The following is a 22,381-nucleotide window of genomic DNA, read 5'->3' on the forward strand; positions in this document are numbered from 1 at the left end:
CCATTCAGAGAGGGAGCATTGATGTTTCATGGCCTTTCTCAACAAGGCTGTTTTAAATGTAACAGAAGGATTTCAATTTGAATTTGCCAGTAACCAGAAAATCCTCATAGAGAAGCCTTTAGCCTGCAAGGATACCCACAGGTGTTCCACTGGGAGGCTTGGGATGGCAAATTCAGGACTATGTCCCTTCTCTAAACCCCGTATACAGTATGCCTAAGCTTCCAACATCTGGGCAGAACTTCAAATGCTGCTCTCCAGAGGTTCCTTGTCCACAAGCAGGCCCATAAAACTGTCATGTTTGATGGTTGGGCATGGGTAGATGACCTTGCTCTGCCCAACTTTAGTGTAAAGACAAGTACCATAAGATACGTTGCCCGTCACCACTTAGCACCTGGACATTAGGTGGGTACACAGGTCACCTGGCTGCAGCTGTCCACACTATAGCAAAAGTTAGTGTGTTTCTATTTAAATTGTAACACTTATTTCTAAATTTGCATCTCACTGTCTCTATAAATCAGCCCATGTGAATGGTATGCAAGATTATTTTGTCCTTTTCTTTGGTGATCACCACTGGGGAGTGTTTGACCATCCTTGGTCCTATGACCAATGCAATGGCATTCATCTTTAACACTGAAAGGGAGTCACTCTTCCCTTCACTGGTGAAAAATTGGTCTCATTATGAATGTGAGAGCAGGCAATAATTTAGGACGAGTCTAACTCTTACTGCATTTCGGTGTATATTCCCCATTGCAAAGAAGATTGGGTGCTCTGCCAAATGTGAAGAGAACTTTTTTTCTTGTTATTGGATGGACAAAAAGTGCAACAAATAAAAATACATAAAAATCACGAACCATTAGCTGAGTGTTATCTAAAGAGCTCCAGTGCTTGAGAAGCAGCAACCTGATCCTTTGCAACCACAGATGAGAGTTTCTGGAAAGGACACGGCTAGGTCCTGTATATCACCTCTCCTCACACCACGTACTTTTCACTGGAGGCCGTTTGCACATTCAGCTTCAGGTTTTCGCACTATTAGCCATCAAGTGATCTGTTACGGAGTGATATGTGTGTGAGACAGAGAACGGGCTCTAAGCTTTCTGAATCAGGATGTTTATGAGCATGAGAATCTGGATTTGCTTACACTCTGGAATACATCAGAAGCAAAGGAGCACGAGAGCTAAGTGCAGGGAAATTAGGTGCTCAAGGTAGATTTGCTCAGTTACATACGTGTTTTGGGGAGAGAATATGATACAGTGCAACAGCAAGTGTTCTGTCTTCATCACCATTGCACTTGTGGCGACCTAATTCTCTTATTCCAGTGCCAAGCATGAAGCGCTTGGTCTGAGCTTTTGGGGGCCACTCCAGTGTAAGGCAGCCAAGAATCGTTGTGTCTTACTTGGTGTACATTGGAAAAGGGCCGTAGCTCAGTATGTGGAAGGTTCCACATTCAGTCTGCAGCATCAGCAGCAGGGCTGGACGTTCTCCTGCCATTCCTACTCTACGTAGACAATACTGGACACAGTGGTCTGACGGTCTTTAAGCCAGCCTCCTGCTTATTCTGGCCTGTTTCTGGGTGCTCTCTGTTCTTCGTAGCTGCAGTGTTTCCAAGGGAAGGAAGGTACTTGCCCAAATGTTGGGATGCCACCCTGATTTACAGCAATGCTGCTATCATGAACTAGAGTAGCAAATGGAGAAAGAACATAACCTGGCAATAGGCTGAATATTCTAAGGGTAGAAGCAGCAGGACTTGGCAGGGGACTTTGTGTGGAAAGGAAGAGAGTGGGGGACGGAACCCGAACAAAGCTTACAGCTGAATTCCTGATCAACAGGATGGATGGGGACTCGGTTGGTAGTACTCAGTCTTGGGCATATTGTAACATGAAACCTTGGCTTATGCTAACCATAGTTAAGAACCCACACCATGGTTTGAACCTTCCAAAGGTTAAACAGGCAAGCTGTGGTTTTGAGCAGCTTGTCTTTTTTGTTTCCTTTTGTTCAGAACTGCGTCATAAGTCCCAATTTTCTTGGTGGAACAGCCTCTCAAGAAACAGCAGTGGGCCTAACTTTAGTATTGTGGTTTGTCAATGACCTTTGAATAAAGAGGTACCGGCAAACTGTAGTTAGCACAAATGCTGGTTTGTAAGCTGAGGTTTCAGATCTTGGCTGGATGGCCCCAAACAAACCATGTGCTATGGACAGGCTGAGGTTCAGACATTAAAACAAATTCCCATGTCATAGCTGAACCTAACACACACTTGACATGATGACAAAACCTCTAAGTGAAATATCACAGAGGCACTGAGAAATGCGGAACTGGAGGGAGGGAGGGAGTGGGAATTTCTAGAGCAGAGAGACAGAACTAGGTGTCAGCAGCCTAAAGGTGACGTTGCTGTTTGATGAAGGTTCTGGTGGACTGTGTGTAGATAGTGAATAATGGAGAGTGGAGCATGGAACTGAGTAGAAAGAGAGCAAGCAGTGGGTGGGAGTATCTCTCCCATAGAAATGTTGGGTGAGTGAATAGAAAGATCAGACTAGGAGCAGATAAGGACCTGGGGCATGAATGGAGTCAAGCAAGAGGGGCTGTTCAGCTGTATGAGGACAGAGTAGAGACCTTTGAACTGCTCATCCAGAACAGCAGAAGACCTTTTCCATGGTGGGGAGAATGGCAGAAGGAGCTGCAGTGTGTCTGAGTCCTATTCACTCCTGAGCCTCATCCTGCCCGCTTGTTGGTAGACATAGATAAGAAGTCTGCTAATAGGGTTGTTATTTGCAAGTAGGACTGAGCTATTCATCCCTGCTTACTTGTGTGTAGATATTCAGAGTCTTGGTATTGGAGATGCAGCTTGAAAGTACTGCTGTGTGATTTGGTTTTGTTTACATCTGAGTAGAACACAAAGAGGTTTCCTGCTAGCTTCTGAATATGCTTTACATGAATAAGAAGCCTATTGTGGCCACAGACACTCTCCCTTGGGCCTTGCCTGCTCCCATTTTGGCCAAACTCGCAGACAAAATGTGGTCCGAGCACCACTGTTTCCAGATTGGAGCCCAGTCTTCAATCCCAATCTTCTTGAAATGAAGAAAACTGCTAGGCCCTTATGTGAGGAGCCAGATGAGTAGCTGGAGAAAACAAACATTGAATATAAGCATCACAATCCACAATTTTGAGGGAAATGATAGAAGGAAACTTGATTGGTACATATTGGCACAGGAGGGTCTGGTGTTGCCATTGTTTTTTAATGTGGGATGTTTGACATTAGAAGAAACCCATGAAAGAAAAAGCCAATGGAGATGCAGAGGTTTGTGTCATGATGAAGACCTGTATCGCTGAGGGAAATAGCAGCTAAGAGATTGGAAAAGAGAGGGCCAAGGCTTAGAGAATTTGGGTTAGAGACTTCACCTTGATGGGAGGGAGAACAAAAGCAAGGTAGGAGTAGAGAGAGTTGAAAGAAGAGGGGAATAGCAAGGTACCATGTGGAGAGGTCATAGAAATAGTTTCAGTTTTGTCATTGACAAAAGAAGAAAAGCTTGGTGTGGGAGCAGGGAGAGAAAGGAAGCAAAAGGTGACTGAGGGATGTGGAACGGCATCACAGGCACAGAAAGATACCTCGGTCTGTTTGGGAATCACTCTGCCCATGTTGAAACACCGGAGAAGGATGTGTTTGCTCCCCTGGTGCCCTCTGAAGACCTCCATACTGAATGTGTATAAGTGCCTCTTAGGACTTCCTGTCCTATATGAGGAAGCCTGACAAAGTGGAACCAGTAGGGAAAGGTGGAGATGGCAGCACTGGGGTGGGATAAGCTTGTGCATGCATCTTATTATAATTGTTATTATTTATTTTATTTGGCTGAGACTCCTGGGATGATTCGCAGCAATCCAGGTTTCTTAGAGCCCTTCCATGGGACCCTTGCACAGATGGAGCCTGAATTCTAAGGTGGGTTATGGAGGGTCCTGAGAGCTGATGTTGATCAGGGAGATGTGGCATCACAGCTTAAGAATTGCCTGAACTTCTCTTGGGTCAGAAAGTGCCAGACTTTAGGAAATCTATATATAAACCCTGAGTTAACACAGACTGCATTGAATTAATCTGTTCAAAATTAATATTCCTGACCTTTCTAGTAGACAGAATAATCAATATTACTATCAATCCATCAATCGTTGGAATAAGCTCCTACCACCATGGTGGTCATTTCACTTCTGTCGTTCCATAATTTCCAACGTGAGGCTTTTCCTCTGGACCCCTGATTTTTCAGCATCCCTTGGCTCACGTATCCACACACACAAATAGATTTATTTTTCACCTCTTGGTCTATATTACAGATGTATATTACAGTTTGTTATTAGAAAACCTTGCAGTTGTCTGTATAGCTGGAAACATTAGTGCTTGGGAGGGCAAGCATACTGTGCAGGTATAAAGTGCTAGATATCAATGTCTAAGTTGCTAAACCCACACAGGACAGAAGGGGATGAAGTCTCTCCTCCAGCAGGTATACCAAGGCCACACTATTCTGTCCCTATGTCTGTAGGTCTTGTCAGGTGCTAAGAGTTAAGAATGAATGAAACTGTCCATTTCCATTTCATTCTGGTTCTCGTTCTGTTTTCAGTTTTATTCATTTATTTACAACACTTCTATACACATCTATATATATGTATAGGGTTAGGGTTATGTATAGGTATATACAGATCTATATATATGTGGCCCCTTCTCTCCTGTTGCAGTTTTTTATGGGATGCAGGTGGCACAGTGGATTAAACCGCTGTGCTGCTGGGCTGGTTGATCAAAAGGTCGCTGGTTTGAATCTGCACAATGGGGTGAGTTCCTGTTGTTCCGTCCCAGCTCCTGCCAACCTGGCAGTTCGAAAGCATGCAAACGCAAGTAGATAAAAAGGTGCCATTTTGGTGAGAAGGTAACAGTGTTCTGTGCACTTTAGTGTTTAGTCATGCCGGCCCCATGACCACACAGACTGTGTGCAGACAAACGCTGGCTCCCTCAGCTAGGAAACGGAGATGAGCACCGCCCCCTAGAGGCAGGCGTGACTGGAATGTAATGTCAAGGGGAAACCTTTACCTTTATACACATCTACACAGACTCCAGAGTGATGGACAATTAAACAGCAAACATATAAAAAGAATGGAACACAGCATTAAAACAGAAGACTTTCTCCAATAAAGATGTTTTTCCAGAAGTGCCAGAAGCAACACAACATTGGCACCTGCCTGGCTTCCATAGCTATCTGCCACATTTCTGCATCAGAATGCTTTTTTAAAAGTCTGCAGAATAATATGTACTGATTCTCATGGTCATTCTCCTAACATGAGGTATCTCCAAGTAAAGTGGAAAGAAAAAAAGCTGAGTATCATCCATCCACCATAAACTTCTCCAATGCTGGAATGCCACTGAATTGCATTATGGTTGTCACTGACTTGACTGACAGAACAAGAGAAAGCATATATGCAGAGGAAGAATCAGTGAGTGAAAATGGAGGGATATGCTCCCTTGCTTGGGAAGAGTGTACCTTCTACTAGATGGAGAAAAAAGGCCAACCTTCACCTATTTTTTAAAATATTTTCCAAACTATGTTGGACAATAATAACAGATTTTCTGTAGTTACTGGAAACTCCATTTTAACTCTCTCACTGGTTCTTCTGGCACCAGCTTAGACAACTACCAGAGGTTCAGTGAGGAAATGTTAACATCCTAATTCCAGGACCTGTAGCAGTCTTCATAAAATTAAAATGTACATCTTGCTTAAGCACCAAGGTTATTTTGAATGACATGTCGGTTGCTGCAAATTGGTTGTTCAGTTTCAGAGTCTTTTCATGCAGACATCACTGGCCTGAGACAGACAATAAACTGATCAAGTCCATGCGATAAAGATATTGAAACTTCTTTTTCCCAAGTCAGAGAGCTGGAAGCCAGGTGGACACCTTATAGTGAGCAGCTCTTCTGCACAGTTTTGGAAATCAAGGTGGAATAATTTGCCAGATCAGTGGGATTTAGCACATTTAAGTCCACATTGGTTGAAGTGATTCCAATACATTTCCAGTACTGCGTTAGTCATGAGTTCTGGGCCTAAACATAAATTTGCAGATGGTATTTGAGTGCTAAAGGAAACTTATCTGCATGTAAATAGTAACTGTTGGAGGTGAAAACTGATTAACACTAGGTTTGTGTGTGTGTGTGGCCAGCTCCCAGTAAAGTGATATTGAAAACTTAATTCTGGAAGAGCTTAAGAATATAATAGGACACAACTTGCCACCAGAGATACTGATGACCTTATTTTGTTATATAAAGGAGATAGCACATAAAGAAGATGGTGAATTAATAGTTGATTTATTAACAGCAGCTTGTATAGCCATCCCCTATAACTGGAAGAAATATAACCCTCTGTTAATTGAAGTGTGGATTAATAGAATATGGGACTTGGCTTATATGGGTAAAGTGACACATTTGGTAAGGTTCAGGAAGGGAAAGCCAGGAGATTGCACGTATATAAAATGTGAAGTTCCTTGAATTCTAGAATGACAGAGTGGAAAATTCAGTAAATGCATGCAAGGGAATAAAACAGGCACATGGGAGAGGATACTGATCTTAGCTGATTAATTTTTAGGATATTTTTGTAGATACTTTTATACTTGCATGCTTGTATTTTATAAATGAACTATCACTTTCTTTGTATTTATTTATAATTGATACTAAAAATGCTACTGATATTTTTAAAACAAGAAACATGGTTTGATGTATTGTTTCGAGAATTAAAAGGATAGTTGTTCTCGGCACACGTTCCAAGGTCAGGCAGATTTGGACTCTTCGTGATGAGCAGGAGGGGCCCTGGGAACCAGCACCCCAGATGTTGAAATGGAGGAAGCAGAAGGGCTTATCTCAAGGCCACCCTTTCCAGGTGTTCAGATGGACTCTGAGGAGAGCCAGGATCTGCAGCTTCTGGAGGGGATGTGGTGCAGGGGGGGCAGGTATGTCTCTTGATCCCATGATGTGGTGTCAGGAGAGAGGGACTGCCATACAAAGAAGAGGCTTGCCAGAGAGAGGGAGCCTGGGAATACTCAGAAGGAGGGTTCTTGGAAGTAGTTGCTCCATTGGGTTCAATGAACTGCTCCGTGCAATCTCAAAGACTCATTCAATGGTGCTTGTTCTTGCTGGATATACCTTGGAGAATAAAGAGCTTTTTACAAAGGAACAGGCTGTTTCCCTGTATGTGCAAAGAGGGAAACCTGACAAATCATAAAAGATTGTCTCAAAGGAAAGGCATCCTTTGCAACCCACAAAATTCCTTTCCAGCTTCACTTAAAAATTATATTTATTAAACTTACAATCTGGTCTTTATCCACAAGGGATTCCAGGGCTGTGCATATAGCAAAGAACAAACAAAGTATCATACCAATGATAAAATCAGAAGATAAGAAGCATAAAAAAAACAATTCTATTGGCAAACCATCAACATGCAAATTAGTAAATCTAAACATTTCTTTAATGTCTGGACAAAAAGAAATCATTTGATTTGGCAGTGAAAAGAAAGCAGGATCCATACCAATTATATTTTCCTTAGAAGGACATTCCAATTGTCTTTGTACATAGTAGTCTTGCCACCACCAATTCCCCAAACACCTTTCAGTTCTGTCTTATTTGATGACCCCTCCATTTACACCACTGGAACTTAACCATGTAATTTCATCCAAGTGTGAAGGAAGTATCCCTCCCCCCCATTTTGGGGCTATTTCACTAATCTAGTTGCCACTGTGTGTACCTACGGGCAATGGAGAATGGCCTCCAATCCTGTTTCTCCGCTATGTTCACCATGGGTAATGCATGTGGGGTTTCCCAGCTTAAATTCATTCCATGCATGCATTTATATAGGTATGCATGCATGTAAAAATGTAGAAGTACATTAAAATAAAATAAGGGTAGCCACCACCTATTCACTAATCATTTAGTTGGCTGATTTTTATTTCTATCCTGCATTCCCACTAGAAAAATGGCTCTTGAGTTGGCTAACAAGAAAATCCAGATGAGTGAAAATAAAATAAATTAAAATGTAGCATAAAAACAGATGAATGAATAGCAGTTAAAGTACGACAACAGAAGAAATAAACCATGCCAGCCAATTAAAAAAGACCTTCAGCATTAGACTAGTTGATATGCTGTATAAGCCCACATGAATTAAGATCTCCTTGCAAGCCGGCAGAAAAGGAGCAGCGCTGGTGACCAGCTGAGTCTATTTCTGCAGAAGACAGAATGTGGCCTCTTTTTTCCAGAGGGCGGAGCCATCCCCAAACACAGGGGCAGTGCTTCTGATGGAAGCAAGAACAGGATCCCTCATCCAAAGATATTAAAATTCAGACAGGCTCATATAGGAGAGTACAGTCTTTGGGAGAGCCTTTTCCGTGGCCAGATGGGACCATCACCAGCACTTGGAATTCTGCTGGTAAGGAAACAGAATCCTTCACTGTATCTAAGGGCAGTAAGGTTAGCTTCCAAAGGCACAGGAGGGACTCCATGGCACACACAGATTTGGCCTCCAGGACCTCCCCATGGCTTCCCACCTCCACCCACTCCTGGCCACTGCCCCGTGGCAGACACCTAATTCTGCTTTGGGCAGGAGGATGCATCTTGGAGGTGCTCAGGGACTGGAGCTTTGTTGCTGAACCTCTCCAAGGATCACTTCAGGATCTGAAAGACCCAATCAGCTCCTAAACACTCGTTTCAACCACCATTTCTGCTGCCTGAAACAAAATACAGTACAGTTTTCCTGTTGGGTACCCCTGTAGCTTATGGTGAATAAATATTGACAAAGTAGTCTAAAGAGCAAACACTTTGACATTTGTAATGTCCACTGGAAGATCTTGTATATATTTATCCTGGAAGCATAACAGCAGCATACCAATGTTTCTGAGCTTGCAGCTGACACAGTTCTGCTTTGCCCCTGGATGTTAAGAAGCCTTTGGAGTAATCATTGCCAATTGGTAGCATGAGCAAAAGAGACATAGCACCTCCCACATTAACTGACTTATTCACATCACTCCCGGCAGAAAGTCTGAAAATTAAATAAATACTATGACTTCCAGCTTTCCTGAAACTATCCAGTTCTGCTTTAAAACTCCACCTCCTTAACTCCAGATATGTTACTGGATACTGACAGATGGGCACTGGACACATGTCAAGTGAACTTTCTTCCTTTATTGTAAGAGAGGTGTTTTTCCCTTTCCGTGGATCCCCTCTGCTGTGCATTTTACTTAGCCTTAATCTTAGAGGAATAACTAAGATTAGAACCAGACCTGAAGAGCATACAGCGTGCTGTAGATTTCAGTTCTTTCCTGCTTCCTCCTGCATGTTTTCATAAAACACCCGAGTTGGATTAATTGTTTTGGGGTTCTGTCTGTGCGCAAGGAATGGATGTGTGTGCCAGGGCTGCACTTCACCACACTAATGTGTCTGTTATGGAGAGGAGCAGTGAGGATAAATATGCATGATTCAGGAGAGTGGCAGGCGAGGGCGGAGTGGGGAGATAGGTGGAGGTCCCTTCCCCTAATGCTGTTAGCTACCTACCCCAGCAGCTCAGGGCTGCTCCTGGAGACATGATGGAAGAAGGAGGCTCTGATGTCTCTTGCCAGGGCAAACTGTGACTCTGCATTAATTGTGTGCATGTGACCTGTTGTTTGCAAGACGTTGCTGTGAGGTGCAGCTTCAGACCCATTCATTGATAAAAAAAGTCCGCACAAAAAAAGGCACCATGCAGTCCAACTCAAGACAGTACCAGGATTGCTCTGCTCTCCACCTTTTATCCATGTGCACATGTGCATGGCGGGGGGGGGTGAGAAACCACCTTCTGCTGGCACATCTAGTTGCTGCTGGGCCATCTAGCAGTGTCATTGGCCCCGACTGGCAGTTGTGTTCCAGGATTGCAGGCTGCAGTCCTTCCAGCCCTACCTGGAGATGCCAGGGATTGAATCGGAGATTGCTTGCATGCGAAGCAGCTGCTCCACCACTGAGCTCCAGCCCGTTCCCACCAGTGTCATGTAGAGGGAAGGAGAAATGAAATGTGTGTATCTCACGTACTAGGGCACATGGTACTAATTTCTGGGGTAGAGGGGACAGGGTGTGATGTGCAGTGTGAAATACCTGATGTGTTGGTTCTGCTCTATAAACAAAAGCCAGGTATTTCAGAATCCCGGGAAATTAACAGAGCACTTTAAAGACAATGGGGGAAGAATCCACGGTTGAGGAATCTGAGCTCACATTAGCAGGGCAGAAGGGACGTGCAGGTAGGAAGCTATAGCGAAAACACCGAGGGCCAGACTGGGATGCAGCACCTGATTTTGGGGCATGTCTTGGCTTTGGTTCCAGTGGACCCTGCTCCCAGCACCCAACTGGATTGGATCATTTTTGTGGTCTCCACCGTTGGAATGTGTGAATTGTGAGGGCAGTTGTCAGTCCTGCGGTGCAGAGAAGGAAATCCACACCATCCTGTGACTCCAGGGACACCTTCCAAGGGACTGTAGGGTTGTTCCAAAGACGTGGGAGCTTCCAGAAGCGTCCCTGCTTGTAACCTTCAAATTCCTTTTGGGGCTAAGCCAACGCTCAGTGCCATACCCACTTTTCTAAGCAGCCCCAATATGCAAATATAAGCTTTTAATTTTCTTATAATTGAGGAGGTACTTTCTGTTGTTGCTTTGTGGGATTTTTTAATTGATGTTTTTATGTTTTATTAAAGATTGGTTCTCAAAAATGTAATGAGTAAAAAAAATATTCTGGCTTAATTTAAATTGTGAATCTGTCTGTTAAGAAACACATTAGGGGTAGGAGAAGCATAAGACGTATTAATTGACAGACAGGAACTGCTGTCTCTGAGGTTGATACAAGTAATTTATTACTTTAGAAATGAATGCCACCTCCAGAATGTGCTTCATTAATTTCAAATTTAGTTTTAATTTCAAGCTGTTGCCCCTTGAGAAGAATAAGGTGGCAAATTATGTTTGAAGAGCAGATTTTCCCCCTTCTTCCTCTTGCTTGGAAGAAATGCTAAATTTTAACTGTTTAAGTTTAATAAATAAATGCATCTTTCTTTGACTGAAAGATGCCACATGCTGAAATAGAGTGAGACCAAGCACTGCTAACCCTTCATTTCTTTTTCTGTTTCCTTTTTCGGCCACGCTAGCTTATGTTTCCGATGAACTGAAGGCAGCTGCGATGGTCGAGGATGACCTAGAACCTGATGAGAATGCCATTGATGGAGAACCGTCTGCAAAATATGCCTGCCCAGAAAAGGACTTCAGTAAGAATTGCCAGAGTTATCAAAACTCTCCAGCTGCTGAATTCTCCAGCCACGAAATGGACAGTGAGTCTCACATCAGCGAGACCAGTGACCGGATGGCTGACTTTGAGAGTGGCTCCATTAAAAATGAGGAGGAGAGCAAGGAGGTTTCGATTCCGCTGGAAGAGTCGGTGGTGTCGGACAGCTTGGAACAAATGAAGGCCGTCTATAACAACTTCCTCTCCAACTCCTACTGGTCCAACCTCAACTTGAACCTCCACCAGCCGGCTTCCGAGAAGAACAAAGGCAGCAGCAGCAGCAGCAGCAGTAGCAGCAGCAGCTGCGGGAGCGGGAGCTTTGACTGGCATCAGACGGCCATGGCGAAAACCCTGCAGCAAGTTTCTCAGAACAGAATCCTTCCCGAGCCCAGCCTGTTTAGCACAGTTCAGTTGTACAGACAAAGCAGTAAGCTTTATGGCTCTATATTTACAGGAGCCAGTAAATTCCGTTGTAAAGATTGCAGTGCTGCTTACGATACTTTAGTAGAATTAACAGTGCACATGAATGAAACAGGACATTATCGGGATGACAACCATGAAACGGATAACAATAACCCTAAAAGATGGTCCAAGCCTCGTAAACGCTCGTTGCTTGAAATGGAAGGGAAGGAGGATGCCCAGAAAGTATTAAAGTGTATGTACTGTGGCCATTCCTTTGAATCACTTCAAGACTTGAGTGTCCACATGATCAAAACAAAACATTACCAAAAAGTGCCTCTGAAGGAACCCGTAACCCCTGTAGCAGCAAAAATTATCCCAGCCACCAGGAAGAAAACGTCCTTGGAGCTAGAACTTCCAAGTTCTCCAGATTCTACTGGTGGGACACCGAAAGCAACTATCTCTGACGCCAACGATGCACTTCAAAAGAATGCCAACCCTTATATCACACCAAATAATCGCTATGGACACCAGAATGGTGCCAGCTATGCCTGGCATTTTGAAGCACGAAAATCTCAAATTCTCAAATGCATGGAATGTGGGAGTTCCCATGATACGTTGCAGGAACTCACTGCCCACATGATGGTGACGGGACATTTCATTAAAGTCACCAACTCGGCCATGAAAAAAGGGAAACCTATTATAGAAGCACCCGTCACCCCAACCATCACAGCTTTGCTTGATGAAAAGGTGCAGTCCGTGCCCCTTGCAGCTACAACATTCACATCTCCTTCCAACACGCCATCTAGTATCTCTCCAAAATTAACCATGGAAGTAAAGAAAGAAGTTGATAAGGACAGAATCATTGCTGACGACAAGGCAAAGGACAAGGAAAAATCGAGCGAGGATGAGGAAAAGTATGATATTTCCTCCAAATATCATTATTTGACTGAAAACGACTTGGAGGAAAGTCCAAAAGGGGGACTAGATATTTTAAAGTCTCTAGAAAATACAGTCACATCGGCTATTAACAAAGCCCAGAATGGCACTCCAAGTTGGGGTGGCTATCCAAGCATTCACGCTGCTTACCAGCTGCCCAATATGATGAAACTGTCCCTAGGGTCATCGGGAAAGAGCACCCCCTTAAAACCTATGTTTGGAAATGCTGAAATCGTGTCACCAACCAAAAGCCAGCCACTAGTGTCCCCACCCAGCAGCCAAACGTCACCCATACCAAAAACAAACTTCCATGCCATGGAAGAGTTGGTGAAGAAAGTCACTGAAAAAGTGGCCAAAGTTGAAGAAAAGCTGAAGGAACCTGAAGGGGGGAAGCTTTCTCCAATGAAGAGAGCCACACCTTCTCCGTGTAGCAGTGAAGTCAGCGAGCCCCTCAAGATGGACACTTCCAATGACATTGGGTTCAAAAGCCAACAGAATAGCCCAGTTTCTCAGAGGGAGAGCTGCAAAGACAGCCCAACAGGAGAGCAGATGGAAAATGGCAAGGAGCTTGTCAAGGCAATCACAAGCACCTTGAGTAGCAGCACCGCTATTATCACTGACCACCCTCCAGAACAACCCTTTGTAAACCCATTAAGTGCATTACAGTCTGTCATGAATATTCATCTTGGGAAGGCAGCAAAGCCCTCCCTCCCTGCCCTGGACCCAATGAGCATGCTTTTTAAAATGAGCAACAGCTTAGCAGAAAAGGCTGCGGTGGCTACTCCACCTTTGCAGTCCAAAAAGCCAGACCACTTAGACCGTTATTTTTATCATGTCAACAATGACCAGCCCATAGATTTGACGAAAGGCAAGAGTGACAAAAGCTGCTCTTTGGGTTCAGCGCTTTTGTCATCCACATCGGCATCTTCGGCGTCTTCTTCATCTACAGTGACAACAGCAAAGACATCTGCGGTTGTGTCATTCATGTCAAACTCGCCGCTACGCGAGAATGCCTTGTCAGATATCTCTGATATGCTGAAAAACCTGACAGAAAGTCACACATCAAAATCTTCCACACCTTCCAGCATCTCTGAGAAATCTGACATTGACGGTACTACGATCGAGGAACCGGAAGAGACAACCCCAGCTCAGAAAAGGAAAGGACGCCAGTCCAACTGGAACCCTCAGCACTTGCTCATTCTGCAGGCCCAGTTTGCAGCCAGTTTACGGCAGACGTCCGAGGGGAAATACATTATGTCAGACTTGAGCCCTCAGGAGCGAATGCACATTTCTAGGTTCACGGGGCTGTCTATGACCACCATTAGCCACTGGTTGGCCAATGTGAAATACCAGCTTCGAAGGACAGGGGGGACAAAGTTCCTTAAAAATCTGGACACTGGGCACCCCGTGTTTTTTTGTAATGACTGTGCTTCACAAATCAGAACTCCATCGACGTACATCAGTCACCTTGAATCACATCTAGGTTTCAGACTACGAGACTTGTCCAAACTCTCCAGTGAACAGATTAACAATCAGATAGCACAAACCAAGTCACCCTCTGAAAAACTGTTGGCACCTTCTCCAGAGGAAGAAATAGGAACCTCCTACCAGTGTAAACTTTGCAACAGGACTTTTGCAAGCAAGCATGCTGTGAAACTCCATCTCAGTAAAACACACGGGAAGTCTCCTGAGGACCATCTTCTGTATGTTTGCGAATTAGAAAAGCAGTAGCCTTTATTTTTTGACACACAAATTGCAACAACTGTACTTGGCTTTGAGGAAAACTGTCAAAAATGCCTTAAAGCTTCCCTTTTTCTGTTCTTGGCACATAATTCTTATTTTAACTCTTGGGTGTCACTCTGGCCTGAACTACTTCTCTCTCCTCTTTCCTCCCCTGTTTCTTTTTGGGTTTGTCAGTTTGTTTTTTTTGTATAACTGTACAGTGTTTAATAGAGGTGCATAATCAGCTGTTGTTACTGGTAAAAAATGAAGGTTAAAACGCAGTGGTAAGTGTTTGGAACTTTGTGTAAATTGGGGTTTTAGGTGCTGTGCATCCCTCCGATGCCTCCAGCTGCATGCATTGATGAGACAGTTTAATTAAGCATTTATTAAGTCATTCTGGTGCACTTTTTTCACGGCGACTTAAGTGTGCTGGGAGTTCTCACCCCTGTAAATCTTTAGCCCTCTGAGTACTTTGAAGCACTTTTGCATTAATTTGGTTTTCCTTTTTTAAAGATATAAGTATGGATAACTTTGTGTTTAAAAAAAATCCCCTTCCACCTTAGGACACATCCAGGCATCTCTTAAGAAGGGGTTTTCACAAGAAGGGCCACCAGGCCGCCCACCAAAAGGCCGGGCTTTGTGCAATGCTTGATGGGAAATCTTCATGGACAAGTTTTCCCCTTGCAAGGTTTCCATCAGCTGTTGCAAAAGCTTGTCCCCAGTCCCACGTGGAAGCCCTTGGAAGAGCTGGCTCCTGGCCCTTCTCGTGCCATCCGAGGCACTCATATTTCAGGGACCGAACCTCGTTTCAGCGCTTCCAGTACTCATAGCCCCACGTGCAGGATGCTTCAGCCATGCCAACCCTTTCTCCACTGAGTTCCTGTGGCTGGGTTGGGCCAGGAGGCCTCGCAGGTGGGGTTCCAGTGATGCATGCATGGATGGCCCACAGGGAATGCCCCCTCTCCTCCCAAGGATGCGTCGAGCGCTCCTGGCTCTGCACCGCCTGCCCAACAAGGACCGTAGGTGGCTTCCACCTGGATATGCCCTTTGTTGGAGTCACGTGATGAACCTCCCTGTATGCAGGAGTGGCACCCATCTTGAAATTTTAGAATATATTATGTTCCCATTGAAACATGGATGTATATATTGTATAGATTTCAAATCCTCGGATGGAAAAAGTGATTGTGGACAATGCCATTTCTTCTTCTTCAACATTTTTATCACTGATGGCGTTTGTACCTAATATGCTCTCTCAAGTATTAAGGTACCTATAAATATATAAATATATATATAAATATATAAAATAATAATGTATATTTCTTTTCTAGGTCAAAGGGTTTCCTTTTAACATCTGAACAATGTAAATTATATGAAAGATACAACAGATAGCATTTATAAAGTATTCAGAAACATTATTCTTGAAGCAAAGTATGGTTGGTTTTGTTTTGTTATACAGTACCGCTATATTGATAGAGGTTCATGTTTAAATTATGCATATTTATTAGTTGTTTGCTACCTTCTTTTTTTAAGAGAAAAAAAGCATTCTGATAACAGAAGCCATGGACTGGCGTGCATTATATCTATTTTGCACAACACAAATTTTAAAGGTATTTATTAATAACCTTAATTTAAAAACAAATCAAAGGAGAAAATTCAAAATCAACTCAGTGCTCAAAGGGTTAAATCTATTTGGGGGCGGGAGAATTGAATAATGGAAAAAGAAACCTTGTACTGTATTTCCTAAACATTGATAAAAAAAGCCTTTAAAATGTTTGTACTGTAATACTTTGCTTAAAAGTTATGAGGCATTCTGTGATATAAGCTATCCTACTTATTTATAAGCGCTCTTGGTTGTTACTTCATATCGTAGGATGCCTTCTCCCCGCCTCTCTCTCCCTCTCTCTCCCTCTCCTTTTTCCTTTCTGTTGGTAACTTTCTGTTTTGTTCTTCCTAATTATTCTCCCAAGATTTCATACTGCAGTTTTATCTTTAAGCATATGAAAGGTAACCCGTGGTTACCAGCACACTAAGTGATTCTGTTCGTCTCCATTTTTGGCAGTTAATTTGCAGAAGTAACTGACAGCTGACACCATATGAGAATCTATGTGTACAATATTGGCATGTAAACAGCACAGAACCACAAACTCTGCGCCCCTGTTCTGTTGTTGACAATGTGGCACCATTATATGACTCTTCATATAACCTTTTTTTTTCTACAGCCGCATTAAAATTGTCTTTTTTGCTATAATTTTGTGTTGCGTTCACAATTATATCTGAAATGTGCTACGACTAACGAGCGCATTAAAATTAAATTGTATGCTCGCTGTTTATGACTGAAGCTTGAGTAGGCTTCCTCATCTGCCAGGTGTTGGCAGTCAAAATCTATACATAAATCACGGGAGTTTTAGTGAACTTTAGCATTTAAAGAGCAGGGGAGCACATATTCAAAGGCTGTATTAAAAAAAGAAAAGGGAAAAATTCCTAGAAAAATGCAGGAGGAAATGGCGGTTCTATTTCCCCTTTAAACCTCCAGGAAGATTGACTTTGAAGAAGCGAGTTTATAAGGGATGTTTGTGGCAAAGCAAATAGATCATTTGCTGAGCTGTATTTTCAAACCCAATCGGATTCTGATACATATCGTCTCTTCACTGTTTTATTAGTGTTCTGAGGTGTGGGTTGCACTGAGAAGGTTCCTTTGTGGATTTGAGAATGCTTACCATTTCCTTTCGGTTGACAAGAAGAAAAATCCCAAGACTTATTGCAACTTTATGATTTCAGAATCCTTCCACTTTTGCACAAAATTGATTGCAAAGAAAAATTAGAAGATGGAGGAGCATATAGGCGAACAAACAGAGGCACTGATACACTAATGACAAACTTTTAGCAGCACTGGCAAATCAGCGTAAAACCACAGAAGCTGCCCTTTTAATCTTTGTTACCATATGCAAACCATAGCTTTCCTATGGAAAGACATCTCAGACTAGGAAGTCAGCTACCCAAAGCAAACCTGTTATGTCAATATGCAGCAACATTATATTTTCTTTTTATATTACAAGGGAATCCTGCAAATCGGGCATATCTGGTTACATGAAAGGAGAAACAGCAAGTGGAACAAAATGGCTGCCATGCCCAATTCCAACAGTTGCGCTAGAATTTTTACAGAAGCCTCCAATTATCATGATCTACTCATAGCTGATAGGAAACCAAGTTTTTATTGTAAACTTCACTTCCCTGCAGACTCATCTATACCTGCCTTTGTGTCAGAACTGGACCATAGTAATACAGAGTGATTACCTTCTAGGTTTCTCAGAGACCTGGCTTTAAAACCTATAGGATTGAAGGACTCAGCCTGCCCAGTCTAGAAATGTCACAATTAGTAATCTACCTGAAACCCATCTTAGTGTGCAACGGCCTGGTGGCCAAGGTGAATCCATGATCTTGGGCAAGATCAAAGCAATACACCATCACTGGGGGAGGAGCCTACTGCCAGGCGGTGCTCCGTCAAACTCCATGGAACCCAGATGCCTTCACACAGCTACTTTTCTCTCATGATTCTTCACATCAGGCTTACAAAAGTCACCGCAATCTTTTGCTATATAACCATGTGTTGAAAAATTCTGGCTTCCTGTTCACATCAGTAGATGATAACTGATTGTTTCCTCCAGACCAACTTCCATAACACTGGTGCATGGAAAAGAAATAACGTTAGCTGATAAAATGTGTGAACTCTGTCAGGCAAAAATATCCACTGGAGATCCATATCAGGCAAGTAGTTTGATATGCAAGGATGCTTCTGTTCAGTATTTCTTATATCCAGAGAATTTCAGCAGATTCCTAGACCAGGGGAAAGTCCAGAATAAAAAGATGAGAAAACTTGAATCCAAAGAGGTCCCTACAGGGCCCTTTTATCATTCCCATCCATTCCAGTGAGGCTTGCAAAGAACTGTCCAGTGGATCGAGTATAAATTCTGGATATCTATAAATTTCACAGCATTAGGCTCCAGATGTTGTTGGACTCCAGGTCCCACCAGCTGTAGCCACTATGGCCAGAGGTCAGGTATGATGGGAACTGTAACCCGGCATATTTGGAAGGCTCTAAATCCAAGAAGTTTACTGCTTAAACATTTATCTTCTAATGTGTAACGAAGTTCAAATCTTGAACTATATGCTGTCAGATCCAAAGAATTCTGTTCCATAGCTACATTTTTTTGTATATTCAAAAACTTTGAAGATCTGCATAAGGACTACATGGGCTAACAATGAGATGTTATTTGGGGGTGAAATCTGAACAGATTTTTAACAGTCCTGTCATGGTGGATTTTGTTTCATTTCCCCTTGCTGGCATCTAGTTGAGCTGTAGCAAGTCAATCTAATACATAGATTTTGGATTTTTTAAAATGATGATGGACATTTGTATAAATGGATTACATTTGTCATCATCATTATTCAGGTCTTTTAGTGCAATAAAGCCCCACAGTCCTCTTTGTGCAAATCTAAGACCAAAATCATCATCACAACCCTATTTGCATAAATCTAGATCTGAACAAATTGCAAGTGTTGCCTGAATTGGGGGATGCAGCTATTTTCCACTGTAGCTTATTCTTGTATGAGAATAGAAACACTACAATATCCAGTCAGGCCTAAATGGAGCAGACTTCCTAGCCTACTTGGGGCCTTGAGTTTGCCATTGCAGATGCAAATATCCTTGCTTTGATGGCACAGAGGTCGGCTTGCACAAGTGTACCTACAGTGGCATCGTGTTCCCATCAGCTATGATCAGTTCCACCAGTGTATTTGGTTCCATTTCGAGCTTGCCTTTGGATTTCCTGATGTAGTTGAGTTCACGTTGGCTGAGGAGTATTTAGCTTGACAGCAGGCATTCCATACCCAAGACCTTTCCTCTGACTTATCTTGTTCCAACTTGGCACAATTCCAACACAATCCCAATGCTGCTGTTGCAGCATCTTAAACCCGAATGGCGTCAAGCTGTTGTACCAGGCAGTTCACAATGAGTCACTAGAGTCACACAAGAACTTGCAAGGTTCTCTTTCTACTGCAATGCTTTTTCTCCCACTTAGACCCTTCACTGAGGTGAGACTTTATAGATCTGAGCCAATCCTTTTTGCATTTATGAAAGCATAGATCCAGTTCCATAGGTTTGCTTTCAGTGGCCATGCTATTTGGATGCTGCGTCATTGGATGTTTGGTCATAAAGAATGCATACAGTTCACCCAATATTTGTGCTTCACATGTCCTTGTCACTCAGGTGGATATGTAGGATGAGTGCACGTACATATCCCCCATTGGACCCAGGCAAGTCAAAGGTAACTGGGCTATCTGTAGCCACAACTCAATTGTGAAACACGCATCTAGCAAGCTGGAGGGCTTAGGATCACTACCTGGTAACTCCAGCAAAAAGGGTTGAGTATAAACGGGGCTGGGAAAGACCTCTGCATAAAGTCTCAGCCAGTCAAATTAAAGTGGGTAGACAGATGATTTTCAGGCATAAATGTAAACTTTTCCCTATCAAACAACATAATGGTCAACTCTACTGAATTCAGACAACCAGTATGCCGTTTTATTGACACCAGTCAGTATGTCAACAGCAATGCCTATTTCACACAATCACATTGCCAGCGAGTGATTACCTGAGAACCAAACGTGACAATAAATCCGGTGGAGATTAGGATGGGCTAATTTGCCAGTTAGCATTCTTCACATCAGGGCTCTCAAACTCGTGGCCCGTGGGCCAATTGCTGGGATGGGTGGGGCACAGGGGAGGGGCCCTGCGGCCTTCAAAGTGCCGGCGGCGTCCAGGCCGGCTGTGGGATGAGCAGCCCACCACCGCCGCAGTGGTGGAATGCTTGATGCTGCCCAGCCTCACCCAGACTCTACTTCCAGCGGGCCCCAGGTAAGTTGAATCTGAGACCCCTGCTTCACATTCATTAAAAATAAAGATCTCAGGTTCTTTCTCTCTCAAAGATGAAGAATGTTCTTCATCCTGAAATGAAACACTCATCTGCAAAAGCAAAATTTGAAATTTACATGATTCCTGCCATGGTGAAAGCCATGATGAAGAGCCTATCAGAAAAAAGGCTGGCCTAATTGACTACCAAGATAGTTAAAGACACAAGGATCAAACCCAGGCCTTCAAACCCAGGCCAAACTCTCAACACCCAGTGCCTGGAGAAACCAGTCTCTCATTTTCAGTTTTTCACACCATTCAGTCATTCTTCTGGAAATCTCAAATCTCTTTGGAAAAAGTGAGAATTTTGGTAAATTATTATCAAAACCAAACTAAATGCCTTATTCCACCCCAGTAGAGAGAGATATGTGAGGTGTTTAACACTCTCCAAGTTGCTTGTTTTCCTTTACAGATAAATTTTTCATTTGCTTTTTGTAAACACACCAGCTCCAGAAAAAGCAAAAGCAGAACAACAACTTAGAAGCCATCCATCTGGTTTTACGGCTTGCTAGGCACCTTTCAGTCTATCATCTGTTCGCTAAGGGAATTTGATTTTTTTCAATTCCCCAAAGTTGTGTTTGTGTACAATTGTGAAAATTTGCACTTCCAAACTGGCATAATTCTAAAATGGGCAACCATCCCCAAGATGCATATTTTTACATTTCAGCTATTGGTGCAAATGCACATTTTGGGTGGTTTTTGGTTTTACTTATTGTTCATATTTTTCTGTGACTACATTTGATTAAGATTTAGGAAAGTTAAAAAAAAGTACACAAGTTCCTGCAACTCAGGAAAAGCCGGTCCATGGCACAATCTATGGGTCAGATTTATAGAACTGTGAACTCGTTGTATCTAGTGTGGATTTTTCCAGGATCCCTAATGCTGGAAAAAAGAAGGTGGGCTGAGGGAGACAAGCTTTAAATCAGAAGTGGATAAAGGTGACCCTGTTCTAACCCCACCCAAGTCATGGCTTGTTTCTGTATACTGTACATCTTCCAGCCATCAAATTTACGCAGTATCTTAAAATAACATTTGTGATAAATGTGCAATTTAACTAATTTATGGGGCTCTGATGTGCTCAGGGCTACATGCAAGATGAAAATCTTAAATGGAGCTTGAACAGCTCACTTCACAACAAGAAATCAATATGCCAGCTCCGAGAAAAGAAGCTGGATGAAGCCAGCATTTAGTGTATGCGCGCACACAAAAATTAAAACCAGGGAATGTATCTTTCAAGTTTTTGCTAGCAAGAATTCTATAATTAATTGGAATATTGCACATAGGCTGTTTTTGTGGGATAGTTTCTGGGTTTTGTTTGTTTGTTTTGTTTTTATTTTAAAAAGCAACTGCTGCTGGAGCCCAGATCTCTTCAGCAACTTCATTATATTTTCTTTTGGCATCAGAAATTGCGGCTCGGCTGTTCTAATTATACCGTTGCCTTCCTCATGCAAACTACATTGTAATTTTCTATCCAAAGCAAGACAGTTTTGTATTGTTTAAAATGGTAATATTCACATTATTGGGCTAATCTATTGCTTTTTAATATCTTTGTTAGTAAACATTTAGACAATTGATTTTTTTTTCTCTTTTGAAAAAAGCAATGTTTCTAAATTTCAAAGCAAAACATGGTTACAGAATTCTGCAACTTATTTCATATATTTACCGGAGCACATGTCTAAAACTTGGTGGACATCAAGATTCATATGGGAGCATGAACGATCCTAGAGAGCAACATTGCAAAAGTCCAAAAATAAATATTTATTCCCCAATGTTTGCACATTACAAAGATGAAAAGTCAATGTAGATGGCTGTGTCCTGCACTATATTGGCCAATGTCTCTTGCACAGTTTTAGATGTTTATAAGTTTCATAGAAACATAGAAACAGAGCGAGTCAGAAGGGGTCTCCAGGGCCATCTAGTCTGACCCCTGGCTCTAGCTTGCTTTGCTCATGACATGCCTACCATGTGCATGTCCAGCCTCTCCTTGAACACCTGCACCGATGGGGCCTCAACCACCTCCCGGGGAAGCCCATTCCATATCCTCAGGGTCCTAACT

The 22,381-nt window shown here is 42.8% G+C and overlaps 1 protein-coding gene across 2 annotated transcripts in view; it reads left to right on the plus strand.

The window, feature by feature from the left end:
- TSHZ3 (teashirt zinc finger homeobox 3) overlaps positions 1 to 16,573 on the plus strand; it is a 129,398-nt gene extending 112,825 nt beyond the window's left edge. The window contains exons 1-2 of one of the 2 annotated variants that reach the window (XM_044427756.1): positions 2,426 to 3,929; positions 11,167 to 16,573. In XM_044427756.1, coding sequence (XP_044283691.1) covers positions 11,199 to 14,369 — 3,171 coding nt within the window. In that variant the 5' untranslated portion in view covers positions 2,426 to 3,929; positions 11,167 to 11,198 and the 3' untranslated portion in view covers positions 14,370 to 16,573. Of the gene's footprint in view, positions 1 to 2,425; positions 3,930 to 11,166 lie in introns of those variants that run through there. The other variant, XM_044427755.1, reaches the window with a different exon arrangement.
- The last annotated feature ends 5,808 nt before the right edge of the window (positions 16,574 to 22,381 follow it).

Source organism: Varanus komodoensis, unplaced genomic scaffold (assembly GCF_004798865.1).
Source record: "Varanus komodoensis strain SLA01 unplaced genomic scaffold, ASM479886v1 scaffold19, whole genome shotgun sequence".
NCBI lineage: Eukaryota > Metazoa > Chordata > Lepidosauria > Squamata > Varanidae > Varanus > Varanus komodoensis.